The sequence below is a fragment of the Glandiceps talaboti genome, chromosome 1, assembly GCF_964340395.1.
Source record: "Glandiceps talaboti chromosome 1, keGlaTala1.1, whole genome shotgun sequence".
Classification (NCBI taxonomy): Eukaryota; Metazoa; Hemichordata; class Enteropneusta; family Spengelidae; genus Glandiceps; species Glandiceps talaboti.
The window spans coordinates 20425543-20442260 of record NC_135549.1 but is presented as its reverse complement, the minus strand read 5'-3'; the positions used below and the strand labels follow the sequence as shown (position 1 = coordinate 20442260).

Here is a 16718-nt window from a genome sequence, read left to right as displayed (position 1 = left end):
GAGGGGGAGGTAATTGTATTTGGATTGTTGTGGAAGACCAATTCATTTCTATAATGGTATGACCTTCTATGAACTGTGGTGTTTGTGATTGTCCTCATATCTTACCCACGTTCATTAACATTATTTCACCTAGAGTGATGTTGGTGGTGGTGGTGGGGGGGGGGGGGTTATCATGTTCTACAAATGTGATGGGGGGGGGGTCAGCTTGCCTTGGGTTTTACACACACAGAGAGAGGGGCTAAATACTATTTTGTCGACCCCAAGGAAAAATGCACAGACCCCCTCCGGCCAGAGAAAAGTGGCAGATCCCTCTGTCTAGTGTGCAGTGGACATACAGTTGGAGAATAACAATGTGGAAGAACCGCGCGGTAAAGTTATACCGGGCAGTATTGACTGTTACCCAAATCCATGCTGTCAGACCATTTTCTGGAAATCCACAAAGACCCCTGGTCATTGCTCTACAACGTGAAGATGGGACACCGTGGGAGAGAAGAGCAGCAATCGGACCAAAACATGTCCAGGAAATAACAAACCACGGTATCAAAGTATTGGTACAGCCTTCCAACAAACTGGTTTATTCTATGGAGGTATTGTTCTCAATTCTATTTACTTCATTGTCATGGCCAGTTGACGTATATTTTGGCCTGTTTGTGTCTAACTAATATTTATACAGATATATAGTGTAAATAGTATATCTTACACCCGGTGGTGGAAGTCCCTGGATGGGTGGGTTCCCATGCTTGTTAGGGAGCCGTCATTATTTACGACCTGGGGGGATTCAAAAACTGTGGAGTTTAAGGGGGGATTACTCACATTATGTATGTATGTATGTGTGTATGTATGTATGTATGTATGTATGTATGTATGTATGTATGTATGTAAGTATGTATGTATGTATGTATGTATGTGTGTGTGTGTGTGTGTGTGTGTGTGTGTGTGTGTGTGTGTGTGTGTGTGTGTGTGTGTGTGTGTGTGTAAACAACTTAAAGTCAAAAACCGCTGAACCGATTGCCATGATATTTGGTGAGTCCATTACCTTGGGTGTCTAGTTACGCAAAAACTCAGAGTACAAAATTTATATCATTTTAGTGGTCATTTACGTTCGATTTAATATTTGACATTTTTAAGGCTGTTATATCAAGTCTCAGTCTATAATTTTAATGACCATTCACTATCCTTTTAACATTTGACATTTTAAGGGTGTTAACGGTATACTTGTCTTTGTAGCATTCACCCTATTTACGTGTTTGTATTTTATGTGCAGCGCTTTTGAATATATTTATATAGAAAAGGCGCTTTAGAAAATAAATAAACTTAAACTTAAACTTAGTTGAGAAATTGTTCAAATCAAAATGATCTTACCATCGGTTTGTGATTTGGGTAAAAAAATTTGACTTTTGGTCAAAAAACTTAAAAACTACTGGGCAGATTGGGCTGAAATGTGAGTGAAACATTCTTCAGGGTGTTTTTACTAAGAATTGTTCATTACATGATGTTCCCATCAGTGATATGCAAATTAGGGCTAAAAAGCTTTGGTCAAAAAGCTATAATTCTTAAATAGACCACTGAGCAGATTTGGCTGAAATTTAATGGGAATGCATCTAGGGATGTATGGACGAAGAAATATTAAGCATACAATGATTCCATGAATGATATGCAAATTAGGTGTAAAAATGTTCATTTTTGGTCAAAAACTTATATCTCAAAAAGTAAATAAGTCTGAAACTTGGCGATTTTTCTGAAAGTGTTATTCTGCAGATTTTCTTCAAATCATTTTGACCAAATTTGCCCTAGAAACCATAACCACACCCTTAGCAACAACCAAATGGCAGTATATTTTGGTCAAATAACAACATCATCTGGTAGGCGAGTAAACATTCAAAAAATGTATGTAAATACCCTAGCAACATGACCACGCCCATAGCAACAGCCAAACGGTGGTGTATTTTAAAAAAGATAACAACAAGGATTAATAGACACTTGAATTATGCAAATATGCCTGGCAACATGACCGTGCCCATAGCAACAGTCAAATGATTACATATATTGCGAAGATAACAACGGCGATTAATACACAATTAAATAAACATTCCAAAAATGTATGTAAATTTACCTAGCAACAAGACCACGCCCATAGCAAGAGCTAAATAATCGCGTATATTACAAAGATAACAGGAATTGACAGATAAATGAATAAACATTCAAAAATGTATGCAAATGTGCCTAGCAACAAGACCACGCCCATAGCATCAGTCAATGATCACATATTTTGCGAAGATAACAAGAAGATTAATAGAAAAATGAATAAACATTTAAAAATGTATGCAAATATGCCTAGCCCATAGCAACAGCCAAATGATCACGTCTATTACAAAGATAATATCAGGAATCCATACACAAGAGAACAAAAACAAACAAAAATGTATGCAAATATATCCAACAACATGACCACGCCCATAGCAACAGCCAAATGATAGCGTATATCGCAAAGATAGCGACATGGTTGGATAGGCAACTGGATAGTCATTTAACAAATGAACATCTATTGTTAGCATGGACTAGTATATGGATAAACATTTTTAAAAACTGTACAGTTGTGCTACAACGCCATTGGCGGTATTTTTTTAAAATTAAAAATCTCAGTGTTCAAAAGAATTAGGCTTTCTTAGTAGCTATACCCGCTCAACGTTGATAACAATGTTTGTACAAATTTTGACCAGAGGCCAGTACCGTAGCCTGCGGGGGGGGGGGCAGATGGGGCAGCTGCCCCCCTTAGATTTTGGAAAAAAGGTAAGAAAAAAGCTACTTTTTGAATACGTAGCGATGTTATTAAAATTGTTATTTACGTGACGATTCCTAGCATGCACGATTGAAATTGATGGTTCACTACTGACTGTACACCAAGTCCTCGCTAATATGTATCTTATATCTCTATTGTACGCTGACTTAACTTTGAATAAAAATGTGTCCAGTTAAAAATTGTAACTTTTTGCTGCAAATTATTAAAGAAGTGCGCACATGCACTGTGCATTTTCCGCGTGTAACAGTAGTCTTGAAAGTCTCCTTCATTTGAAGATAGCAAGCCGCAATTATAATGTCAGCGAAACTCGGAAAAAGTCATTCAACGCGAGGTCGCATGGTATGCTGCATGCAGTGACTCCGAAGATGCGCTCGATCTTATATTAAAACATTGCATACTGATAAAACGGCAGATCTCTTTTTTGGAATATTTGGTGGCCCTGAAAAACTATTAAACTAGGTACGCAGTTTAAGATCCACTCTTTGAAGATCCACTTTCAATAATTGTGTTCGACGTTGTATTTGGTTAAAATGTTGTTTGACATAATTATCTCATTGCACACTGACACTACCGTTATTCCGCAAATGGTAATTGACTTTAGTAGATCTGGAAGGGAAGTTAAAGCACTTGAAATTAACTCAGAGGTTGTAGAACGTGTTTCAATATACCGCTACCTAGGAACACTCATTGATGACAAACTTACATTCCAACAGAACACCGATGCTGTATATAAGAAATGCCAACAGCGAATGTACTTACTGCGTAAACTAAGGTCACTGAATATTAGACCAGATATATTGAAAGCATTCTACTCTAGCCACATTGAGAGTGTAGTTACCTTTTCGTTTCTAAGCTGGTTTGGAGGATTGACTGTTTCAAATGTTAACAAATTACAGACAGTTGTCAATACATGTACTAAAATATGTGGAACTGAATGTAAAAGCATGAAATCATTATATGGAAAACGAGCACTTGTTAAAGCCACAAAAATTACCAATGACTCTTCCCATGCCTTAGTTCAGTATTTTGAGATGCTTCCCTCGGGTCGCAGGTATCGAATTTTATCCTTGAGAACACGTCGTGCTCGGCTCAGTTACGTACCTTCTGCCATCAGAATACTTAACCAGAGAATGTAAGAAGTAAAGGAATGTGAGTGTTTTTTATGTAGTCTTTTACACAGTTTTTAATGTCTTCGTACTTTTGTTGTTCTTAGTAATACTTTAACGTGAAAGATTATATGTATGCTTTTCTGTGCTGTTGCAAGACAAATTTCCCCGTGAGGGATAATAAAGTAATTATAAATATAAAATAAATAAATATAGATAAATATAAAATATAAAAATATTTTGAAGCGACAATTCGCTATGGAAAGAATGGCCCTGAATTTGTAAACAGAGCTGTACTTTCGACATCAAAATCCAAACTTTCCATTATAATGATGATGACAAAGAGAATCCACTGAGTTCAACTTGGGTTCCGACATAAACGCGGCCATAAAAGTTTTAGGAATTGGGTAAAGAAAATGAGTATTTTGTTGTGTTACTTATTTGAGAAAGCACCATCCATTTCTTTACTCTGAATGTGACATCTTTTCGGCAACTACTTTGAAAGATACGACATTAGGCCAGAAAAATGAAAAAGCATGGGCAATATATCCCCATGCGGGCTTCGCATTTTTCTCAAAATTAAGGATATTTCAATAGTTCGTGTAACAATACACAATTGAGTCTATTTCAAATTATATAATATCTTATACAGTGGTTTACTTGGCTCTGGTGATGCATACAAGCATGAATTGAGAATAAAGTAAGCTGTTGCATATCCATCCAATGTGCACTAAAAAGAATTGAACAAAAGTTTACGACTATGGGAGTGGGCTGAAAAGTTATTGGGCCATCAAAAGTCTGAAAGTTTAATTTTGACTTGTTTTGCTTTGGATTTTTTGCAACCAAATTAAACTTCAGGAGAAGTCATTTACAAAGCGCACATCCGCAAAATATCTTTCAGCTTTGCCACAACAACATACACTTCCAGATAATAAGTAATGCATAGCATAATTGCTTCAATTCTGGTATTTTATTACCATATTCAAGCATTGTAAGACTTTGAATTATGTCTATGGTTTGATATTTTATGCCTCTAAATGACCTCCTACACTGTCTTTTTTTTCATTTTTTTTCACCCCTGGAATTGTCTCCTTCCAATCAGCAGCAATCAAGGTGACAATTGTCTTTCTCCCAAAAACAAGATGGAAGGTGTCTGGCTAAGTACCTCCCTGTATAGGTTAGAGCTAATTAGAGACATCTCCTTATGTATGTGAAATCCACATCATGTGTAAAGTAATCTCGTTCGGAGTATAATTGTAGTTGGCTATCTCTTATGCATCACTGTACCATATGATTTTATATCTCAACTGTAGTGTAGGTGACAGCAGGGCTGGCTAACACAATGCTCGAGTTCCATTTGGCGGGCTTAACATTTTTTAAGAAGAGAGGGTGAGAGGAACTAAACCATTTGTTTAACCGTAAGTTGTGTACATTTCCTAAATGTAGCTATGCAGACAAATTGCAAGAGATAGTATCAAGATGACTGGATAAGTTCTATCTAAACTCGACCTGAAATATTTTGCTATCATTATATATGGTTTGTATTATCCTCGTCAAGCATTGTGAAAAAATGAAATCGACCTACCTACCCAATGTGATGGGTTAGGTTACCCGTTGAACAGCATTTTTTATTTTTTCTGGCCTTACATATGATATTTAATTGCGTATGCTAAAATAGATATCATGTACATAACATGCAAATATATGTAAATCAGCACATTTCTAAATTTTAAATGCTTGATTGCACCAAGACAAAGTGCTGCCCCCCTTGGCAATTTGGTCAGGCTACGGCCCTGGAGGCCATTTGTATTTGGATACATGTATGTATGCAATGCCGACTGTCTATCAATACAAGTTATTTATTCCTGGAGGAACTTCTTCTTTAAATTGATTGGTATAATCAAATCTTCACGTGGTAGAAACGCCACAGACATAGTAATCTTCAAGACATTATTAAAATATAATATTAAGAAAGTGCACGTGATAGTAAATAAATAATGAATATTGGGAAGAACTCATTTCTATCTTTCATTTTCCAGGAATACGAAACTTCTGGAGCAGTAGTCCAAGAAGACATCACGGAAGCTTCTTTAATTATTAGTATCAAACCAGTACCGATTGAAAAACTTATCCCAAATAAATCATATGCCTTCTTCTCTCGTACAAGTTCGGCGTTGAAAGAGAGAATGCCATTATTAGATGCTATGTTCGAGAAGGTAACGTATGTGCTTTTAATACGCATGTTTACTGTATGTGAGTAAACCTTCCATCAAAACCACTGAAACATGTACTTTGAAGACGTCGACAGAATGAATGAATACATTTGTTTCACCTTTAGTACTAACGTGTAAATAGCTATATTGTCAGGCCATAGTATTTTGGCGACTGTTGTGAAATAAGCATAGTACTTGTCTATGATGGGAGACCCTGATATAAGCCGTGTATATAACCTTATGAACTATCTTTGAAAAAGGATTAAACGAATGTCGTGAAGTTTTCGACCCAGTGGATATTTATTACCCCTTGTCTCCTACTGACAGTCAAGCAGTTCAAAAATCATGTACTTAAGCTAGCACGTAGGAAGAATGCTTTCAAATGCGTTCACTTTGTCTAAAATATACCGTTGACTAAATCTTGTAACACTTTTTGTCATAAAACCTTAGCATTTGGGTGTATGAGACACACACAATTCTTGTTTGAGACACACACAATCCTTGTTTGAGACACTGAATCCTTGTCATAAGAGCTTAACATTTGACGTTTTATAATACAATTTACTCTAAAACAGAACACATCAGAAGATGCGTTAGTCGGAGGTGGCTTCTTCAAAACATCCTGCTTTACACACTGTTACAATTTCGTGTGGTGTCTAAGACACACTAACTTCTGTTCTGTCGAACAGAATAAATTGTTGACCTAAGTCCCAAATGCTAAGCATTTATGAACATCAGAAGATTCCGCTTTCAACGTCAGTAGACGTTTACGCGATGTCCAGTGTTTTCGGTGACCATCCCGCTTTCCACTGATGTTTCTCTTGTCTCCTTTTTAACCCCTCTCGCTGTGTCTTTTCGTAGAGTACGTACATCAAATTTTTAAAAAAGGGTGTATGATACGCTCAAACTTCAATGATTCTTCATCCAAATTAGATCGTACTCTGCCGTGATAGTAGTCCTGCTTGCCCCGACAAAGGCCCGGGGAGAAAGGTCACGTAATCCAGGACCGTGTGCAGTGTATGGATTAGGTGTCGTTGAAGGTATAGCTCTGTATTTCTACGCTACAGGGTTTCAACAAGACGTGTCGCAACATCATAGCGTAGAAATCCAGAGCTAGTTGAAGGTAAAACCTCCCGGATTTCGGAAAGAGGGGGTTTTTGAAGTGATTTTCTCCCACATTCACTATATATATATATATATATAAAGGGGGGGGGGGGTTCTTTTTCATTGAAATATTAACTGGAAAAGGGGTACATATGAAATTTCGCTGACAAGCCGGGGTACCCACCCACTCATCCATGATCGACTGCCACCGTTTTGGCGTCGGAGCGTCAGAATTGTTGGTCACCGAAAACACCCGTCGTGTACGTGTAGACTACTGTTTTAGAGTAAATTGTTGCAGAAAATCCCCAAATGCTAAGGTTTTATGACCAGGATTCAGTGTGTTGCGAACACCTCAATTCTGGTCATAAGAGATCCGTCAATGAGAGTTGATGCAGACACAAGTTGGTGTGATTTCGATTGGAGTGTTTGTTTTGATGCCTGGAACTGACGCATTTCTTTATGTGTCTTGTTTTAGAGTAAATTGTTGCACAAAATGGGAAATGCTAAGGTCTTATGACAAGGAATTTGTGTGTTTCGAACAAGGATTATGTGTGTTTCAAACAAGAATTGTGTGTGTCTCAAACACCCAAATGCTAAGGTTTTATGACAAAAAGTGTATTTCCACTCCTTTAAAAAAAATCTTTTTAAATCCATCCACCCATCCATCCATCCATCCATCCAGTCATTCATCCATCCATCCATCTATCTGTTGTATTTTTCAATAAAAACTTACACACACACACACACACACACACACATACACACACACACACATACACACTCATATATATGATATCATTAGGACGTCTTACAGGATTTAATATCAAAATGACCTTATAGTCCATCACACGAAGCCATATTTCATATAATATAATTTGAATTTTTCCTTACTCATAATTATTTTTGCAGCGTATACGTTTAGTGGATTATCAAATGATGGTTGATGATATGGGTAAACGTCTACTAGCCTTTGGTAAATTTGCCGGCATTGCTGGAACGATCGACATACTCCATGGACTCGGAATGAGATTGTTGGGGTTAGGCCACAACACTCCGTTTGTGGTAGATATATGTAATGTCATCATGTAGAATTTTCACACATAAGGCATTCCGGGAAACGTTTACACTGTAAAATACAGTTACGGTAGTGGGTAGAGATACGTCTGATAGATGGAAAAAGTAGAAACTACAAACATCCAAGCTATGGCATTCCTTTACTTATCAATATATGCCCATACATGTTCAGTTTCAACCTTAGATATGTCGGTACATTACAGTTTATAACATTTTACGAACAAGACAAAACCACACCTTATTCATAAATTGATGATATAATTTGGGATAAATACTCAAATTGGTTTCTTTTACATATTTTTGACACTTGGCCACAACAGTACTAGTTTGGTTGTTTAATTGCCAATACTATGCTGTCAAAGTTTATAGCCAGGTCTGATTTACGTAAGTTGGTGTGGTTTGGCCTGGACTGTTTGTTTTGTCGCCTCTAACTGACGTATCTTTTGATGTGTCCTGTTTTAGAGTAAATTGTTGCACAAAACGGCAAACGCTAAGCTATTATGACCAGGATTATGTGTGTCTCAAACAAGGGTTGTTGTGTGTGTCTCAAACACCCAAATGCTGTAAGCTTTTATGACAAAGAGTGTATATACCCCATTGCTTTTGACAATGCTTAAAGGTGAGGCTGAAAATACGTTTTATGCTAACGCCATTAAGGACTGGAACAATCTACCAGCATCAATAAAACAGATATCACAAAGAAATGCCTTTAAAAAAAACAGTCAAATCACATCTGTCCAGTTCACTAAGGGATACTGAAAACAGCGAGTCTATTCGTTATTACTTAGTTTGCCGTCATGTTTCCCAACCAACTTCTGTTAAACACCTTTGCTTATCCCACCACTTTCTTGAATCACTGTATGGACCCAACTGGAAACAATTCATTGACTTTGTGGGTTATTCAAGTAATTCAACAATTGTTTTTGTACCAGTTTTTATTTGTATATCTGTACCGTTGATCTTGTTGTTTTACCGAAGTAAACTAAACTAAACTAAACTATAGTTGATGAAACAGAAGAACATGTCAGTTTGAAACGTTCAATATCGAAATTGCAATATAACATGTTATATAATTCAAACAGAGAGGCAGTGAATATGCTAACTTTTATAGTCAGTTCTTGAATAGCTACAAAAAATATGTTCTTGTGTTTTGTTTCCGCAGCATATCGGTTTAGCACACAATTACCGCAATATTCATGCAGCAAAACAAGCAGTCAACGAGACTGGGCGCGAGATAGCGCTGGGACTGATGCCAAAATCTATAGGACCTTTGACCTTTGTGTTCACTGGCTCAGGCAATGCTTCTCAAGTAAGAAACCGTTCCCTAATAATATTGTAAATTGAATAAAATGTATATTTTATGCATACTACATATGATCTTTATGATTGGATGTGATGTGATGTGATGCGATGCGATGTGATGTTGATGTGATGTGATGGGACAGGGATATTGGTGGGGTGGGGGAGTATGAAGCATCACATATCACATTGTTATCAGGTTTCTCTTACATTTGTATGCAATTACTATATACGTCTTTGTCTGCATATTCATACAGGGTGCCCAGGAGATATTTAAAGAACTTCCACACAAATTTGTACGACCAGCAGATTTGGAATATGTGGCTAAATATGGAGGTAGGAATCCGAAATAGTCACTGTTATAGTAGCGTGTGACAGGTACATCACTACATGCATGCAGGATTTATATATCAGTGGGTAAACTGGCTGTCTAGACGTTTTCATTTAATAGGCGGAGCGATAGCAAAGGGGAGATATTTAGACGTGTTCTTTCAGAATTTATAACATCAAAATTAATTTACTTCAATAATATTGATAGTACGTGTCACACTTTTGTGTCGTAGCTAAGCTCAGATATTGACATAACAATATTCAGCAAACAAACAAACAAACAAACAAACAAATAGACAGACAAACAAACAAGTGAACGAAAGAACGAACAAAAAATCTTCTTAGTAGGACACGAGCTAGACCTGAACTTTTTTCTGTATTATTCATATTATTAAGCAAATGCATGTATTTCAGATGTCGAACATATATTCCGTGTGTCATACATGGATACGTACACTATTATATATAGTACACCACAGTGTTTTGAACAATTGTTTTACTTTGAAAACTTTTGAAAAGCATGCAATGCAAAGCTAACAAGTTTTATCTATTTTTTCCTTAAACATAACTTTACACCCCAGATCACAAAACGATATACGGAACAGTTATAAATAAGAAAGACCATCTCTACAGGAAGAATGGTACAGGATTTTGCTCCTCAGAGTACAAGGAACACCCTGACTTGTATGAGTCGAATTTCAATACAAGAGTAAGTTAAAATAAGACACTTACATATCCTTAGTATATCAACACCTTTTCTGCGTCTACTTTGTACCATTTCTCCAGTTCAATCAACAGTTTCGCAAAGTCTACAGTGTCAAGATCAAAGAGGAGAGTATGTGAGACCTCAACACGAATTTTCCCACTGTGTATTGTTTGAATGGTTACATACAATATATAACATATATCACACACTCAACACACACTCACACAGACAGCACACATTATACCACACACACACACACACACACACCACACATACATATACATGTATGTGTGTATACATGTGTATACATATACATGTATATATATGTATATATATATATATATATATATATATATATATATATATATATATATATATATATATATATATATAGCTGTGTGTGTATTCTGCATGAGGAAATATAATTTTTACCTTTCGTAAGGAAGGTTTTGTATTAGGGTTGAAATGTCTGTGTGTCTGTGCGTGTGTCTGTATCACCATTTTCTCCAAAACGACTGGCTCAATTAAAAGGGAATTTTGTAGACGTGTTCCATAGGGTAATGGCAAGAACTTATTTCTGGTAAACATCCCATGAAGATTAATGAGCAATTTACATAATTTATGGTTTTCGGTAATTAGGCTATACCTCAAGAATGCACGCTTCAAATTCATTATAATTTGATACATACAATTTGATACATTATAATTTGATGCATTTGTGGCACCAAAGCTTTTAGTTTCAATAAGTTATTGCCAGATTTTTGGTAGGCCACAAAAATGAAAAAAAAGTAGTTTCTGGTCAGGAAATGTTGTCTATAGTGGTGCAACTTTATCACCATATTCTGAAAAACGACTGGCTCAATTCAAACGAACTTTATTGCATGTGTTCCATAGGGTAGTGACAAGAACTGATTAGGTTTCGGTAAATATACCATGAATATTAATGAGCAATTTACATAATTAATGGTTTTCAGTAATTAGGCTATATATCAAGAATGTACACTTCAAAGTCAATATAATTTGATACATACATTTGCGATACCAAAGTGCACCTGTCCTGAAAAAATTTTGATGTAGCGTTTAGTTTTAATAAGTTACTGGCATATTTTGGTAGGCCACTAAAAAGGAAAAAATAGTTTCTAATCGGGAAATGTTGTCTAAAGTGGTGCGGCTAAGCGATTTTTTTACATTTTACATTCTCAACGTATGTTAGTCAATCTACTAATCATGGCAGTAGTTGTAGTTTGCCAGGAGATCACTAACAGCAATGGGCAAATAACAGTCAATGAGAAAAAATAACTTATTGCATATGTTCTGTTGTATTCCAACAAATTGTGTGTAGGAACGACAATCTCAAAACTGTGTCCTTACGGAAGGCATTCTGTTTAAATCTGGTTGTGTGAAGATTTGAATAAATCGAGTCTATTTAAATAAGGATTACAATATTTTCACTGTCGAAGTTATGAGATTTTAACTTGAACTGGATTACAAACTGTGTAAGCCTACGTAATTTATTTTAATCACAGTTAAATGGAAATAATTAAAACTTTCTATAGTGATATTTCAAGAAGCATATATATATATGTGTGTATATATATACACTAATTCAGTGTAAGAGGAAAGTCATAAATGAAGGAAAAGCGCTCAATACTGAGAAGTAGAGCTGTATTTACACAAAATACACAAGTTATGGTACGAAGCCGTTACTCAGAGTTTCACGCTTGAATGCGATCTTGAGACGACTATCTGAAATTCAAGTGACAGAATTCGTTTATCGTTTGGGGCTCCTTAATAAACGACCAGAAAGTGCCGCCATGAAAACAAATACATTCTATCATTCCACCATGTCACTCCTCAACGCGCATCACATCCGGGTACCACTTCTGCGTGTTCGAATTCTATCACTTGAATTTGAGTTACTCGTCTGAAGATCGCATGCATTCAAGCGTGACATCTGAGTAACGGCTCCGTACCTTAACTTGTGCATTATGTGTGTGTGTGTGTGTGTGTGTGTGTGTGTGTGTGTGTGTGTGTATATATATATATATATATATATATATATATATATATATATATATATATATATATATATATATATATATATATATATATATATATATATATATATATATATATATATAGAGGGAGGTGTCATGCACAGACCTGACGTGACGTGGTCACGTGTCGATTAAATGGATACATGTGTTCATTCACTGACAGAGATTGTTTACAAACCAGTTCCTTACGAACAATCATTGCATTTTAAATCTTTTAACCTTTTATCAATGTTGTATTTGATCACTTTTGTGTGTATCCCGACTAAATTAACGCCTTATCTGCCTTATACTAGGATGTAGTGGACCAATTGATTTGCCAGTCGGGGCTTGCTTGGCGCAGATAGTACCTGCATTGCATATACGAACTTTTTATATATTACAATTTTGAAAATAAAAATAAAGACATATTGGTCGTCCATGGACCATATTGGAACATTTAAACCATGGATGCAAAATAAAGGACCATTCTATTCACATCTAGGGGGAAAGTTTGGATTTTTGTGAGGAAAAGGTGATCCATTTTGGTGGCAGAGTCTCTCGATCGGGTTACCCTACCCTACCCACACCCCAACCCCCACCCCAATATAAGTTGTTTATCACATCCTGTTTTCAGTATGCACCCTGGGCTTCAGTCATAATAAGTGGGATTCATTGGACTTCAGGTCAACCAAAATTAGTCAAGAAAAGCGATCTAGTCACACTGCTTGGTCCTTACAGAGGTACAAAAACAGATGTAACTGAAGGCTGCCCTGGTTTACCACACCGTCTTTTGGCTATCAGCGATATTACAGCAAACACAGGTGGCTCTGTGGAGTTGGTTGAACGTGAAACGACTGTTGGATCCCCGTTCTCTATACATAAAATTAACGATGTACATTATCACCTAAAGACAGACAGGTGGGGTTTTTAATATATAATTGTAAATACGGTGACTCGTATTACACAAAATATATATGATTTGGAGATTCATCAGGTTTATAATGTATTTGACCCAGGTTGAAACTAGTTTATCGAGAGACTGATAGACTCCAACAGTACTAGAAACAATCTACAGTGTGCTAGAACTTACAATTTGGAAAGACAGTTTCTATTAGTGTATATTTGTTTGGACGTATTTGTCAGTAAAGGTTCTCCGAGTACGACGAAATGTAAAACAAAACGAGGATAGTATTATTTTGAATTATTCGTTTTGCACCATTTTTACTCTAGAGGGAAGTGGAATTTAAGATCATTGAAAACTCATGGCAATCGAATATGGTATAGAATATGTAACATACATGATTCAGATTTTAAAATACTGTTGAATCGCACAAAAGCTGCATGGTTTAATCTTTCATAATCTTATAATTACCTCTCACAAGTGATTCAAATCACAAATATCTACTGTCACTGTTTTATGTTATAATATCTGTTTGTTCCTCTGGTAGCCTTCTTGGAGAGGGAGTGTTATTGTGTTCTATTGGTAACATGCCAACTCAGCTGCCAAAGGAATCCGTTGATCACTCCGGAGGTATATTGCTACCATATATCAAAGAAATGGTCAGTAACATCGCCAGTTTCCACTTCTTATAGAACTTGTAACAACAAGAGAGGTTATTTCATGTTCACTAGATGATAATCAGAACCAGATTTAAACTGAATGCCTTCAAGGGCAATGTCTTAAGATTTTCGTTCCTACACACACAAATTCTTGGAATGAAACAGAACACGTATATGCAATAATGTTTGAAATATGTAATATGTATTTAATTGAATTTGAGAAAGCTTGTTAAAGATACAAATGTATAGCCAAATTCCTAAAAATCGTAATTTGCATTAAACTAAGCATTACATCAATAAGTTTATGAGACATGTGCACCCTGGTATCATGTACAAACTTGAATTATATAGAACTTGAAGCTTGCACTCTTCATATATATCCTAATTACTGAAAATCATTTATTATGCAAATGACTCATTACAACTAGAAACTATATCAACAACTTTTTTCAGGACATGTGCCCTTTGTTAGGTTTGAAGTATGTGTCAAAATATATTGAATTTGAAGCATGTATTCTTAAGATATAGCCTAACTGCTGAAAATAATTAATTATGCAAAAAAACCTACAAGCTATATTATCAAACTTTATATGACACATACACATTATTGAATTTGAAGGATACAATACCCTAATTACCGAAAAAAAGTAATTATGTAAATAGGCCATTAATATTCATATGTTTACCAAAACCTAGTCAGTTCTAGCCATTAATTTAAAAATATGAGCACAGCATTTCGTTTGTATTGACCCAGCCGTTTTGAGAAAACAATGACACAGGCAGACAGACAGACAGACAGACAGACAGAGACACACAGACAGACAGACAGACAGACAGACAGACAGACAGACAGACAGACAGACACGAGAGAAGACACCAATAGGCTATAACATATTTACATTTATCTTACTTTGCTCAGGCTGCAATGAATGCCAATCTGTCCTTGGATAGCGAGACTCATTTGTCTCCTGTTGTCAGAGATGTAAGTATATATATCATATATATGTATGCCACTATGTTCAACAGTTTATACATATGTATGCCACTATGTCCGACAGTTTATACATATGTATGCCACTATGTTCAACGGTTTACACATATGTATGCCACTATGTTCAACAATTTATTTATATGTATGCCACTATGTTCAGCAATTTATACATATGTATGTCACTATGTTCAGCAATTTATACATATTTATACCACTATGCTCGACAGTTTATACATATGTATGCCACTATGTTCGACAGTTTATACATATGTATGCCACTATGTTCGACAGTTTATACATATTTATACCACTATGTTCGACAGTTTATACATATGTATGCCACTATGTTCAGCAATTTATACATATTTATACCACTATGTTCGACAGTTTATACTTATGCAAGCCACTATGTTCGACCGTTTTATACATATTTATGCCACTACGTTCGTCAGTTTTAACAATGCCATGAGAACATGCGTCGAATATGCCACACAACTTATATATAAACTCGTTAATAGTGCATATTGTTTCATATCAACAGGCTATCATATGCTCCAATGGTGAACTTACTCCGAAATACAAATACATTGAAGACTTGAGAAAGGAACATGGAATATAGGCATCAGTACAAATACAAAGTACTTCGTGGTGGTGGGAGGGGTGGGGAGGGGAATCGTTGGTGGAGACACACAATGTTGAGCTATGTATTTGGTGTGATAACCTTCATCTGATTCAAAAGAATACTGTGCTTCTAGGAACTTACACGATGTCAATCTTATATATACATATATAACATTTTTTATAAAAGTTTGAATTGATTAGCCAAGAGTATGATTCCGATTTTTTTTATTGATTATAACTAATTGTATTCGTCCACGAGCAAAATATATTGAAAGTGCCTTGCGCAGAAGAGAAAGATTATATACAAGCAAGCTTAATTTGCAATTTTATTTATGTATTTACATTCTGTACTGTACTGATTATTTAATATGAGAATGTTTGCCTTATACGCCTGAAAGGGCTGGTTTCCTTTTATATGTTCCTATTGAAAACTGTCACATTTACTATATAGGCTTTGATTTTAATAAATGTATGGAAATGTATGTATGTATGTATGTATGTATGTATAGGTAAAGTAAGTACAATTTGTAATAACTGCCGGCCGGGTAAATACATGCCTACCGTAGAAGGCGTTTATTGCCCAGATGGCATTTATCTTGTAGTCCAGCTGCTTTGTCCCCTGTGTCATATTAGTTCACTAACGCATCGTCTATGTTTTGATTTTCGATAAGACACCCTGACGCCTACGTGACTGCCAATTGAAGCTAGCTCTTGTCAACAAACTGGATACACTGTGTTAACATTCAATGTCACACGCGTATATCGTACCCCCCCCCCCCCGGATATCATATGGTCCACCCCAAAGTGTACTCTATTATCGCAAAACACGATATGTAAGACTCTCGTGAGCTTTGTATGCAACAACACTGACGTGATAC

The 16718-nt window shown here is 36.0% G+C and overlaps 1 protein-coding gene across 1 annotated transcript; it reads left to right on the top strand.

Annotated features, from left to right (window-relative positions):
- Positions 1-350: 350 nt before the first annotated feature.
- Positions 351-15838, top strand: LOC144434200 (alpha-aminoadipic semialdehyde synthase, mitochondrial-like). The gene is made up of 10 exons (XM_078122657.1): positions 351-587; positions 5946-6122; positions 8133-8285; positions 9460-9606; positions 9854-9932; positions 10508-10635; positions 13303-13586; positions 14117-14228; positions 15148-15210; positions 15761-15838. Exons 1-10 carry the CDS (start codon positions 351-353, stop codon positions 15836-15838), a joined length of 1458 nt encoding a protein of 485 aa, XP_077978783.1.
- The last annotated feature ends 880 nt before the right edge of the window (positions 15839-16718 follow it).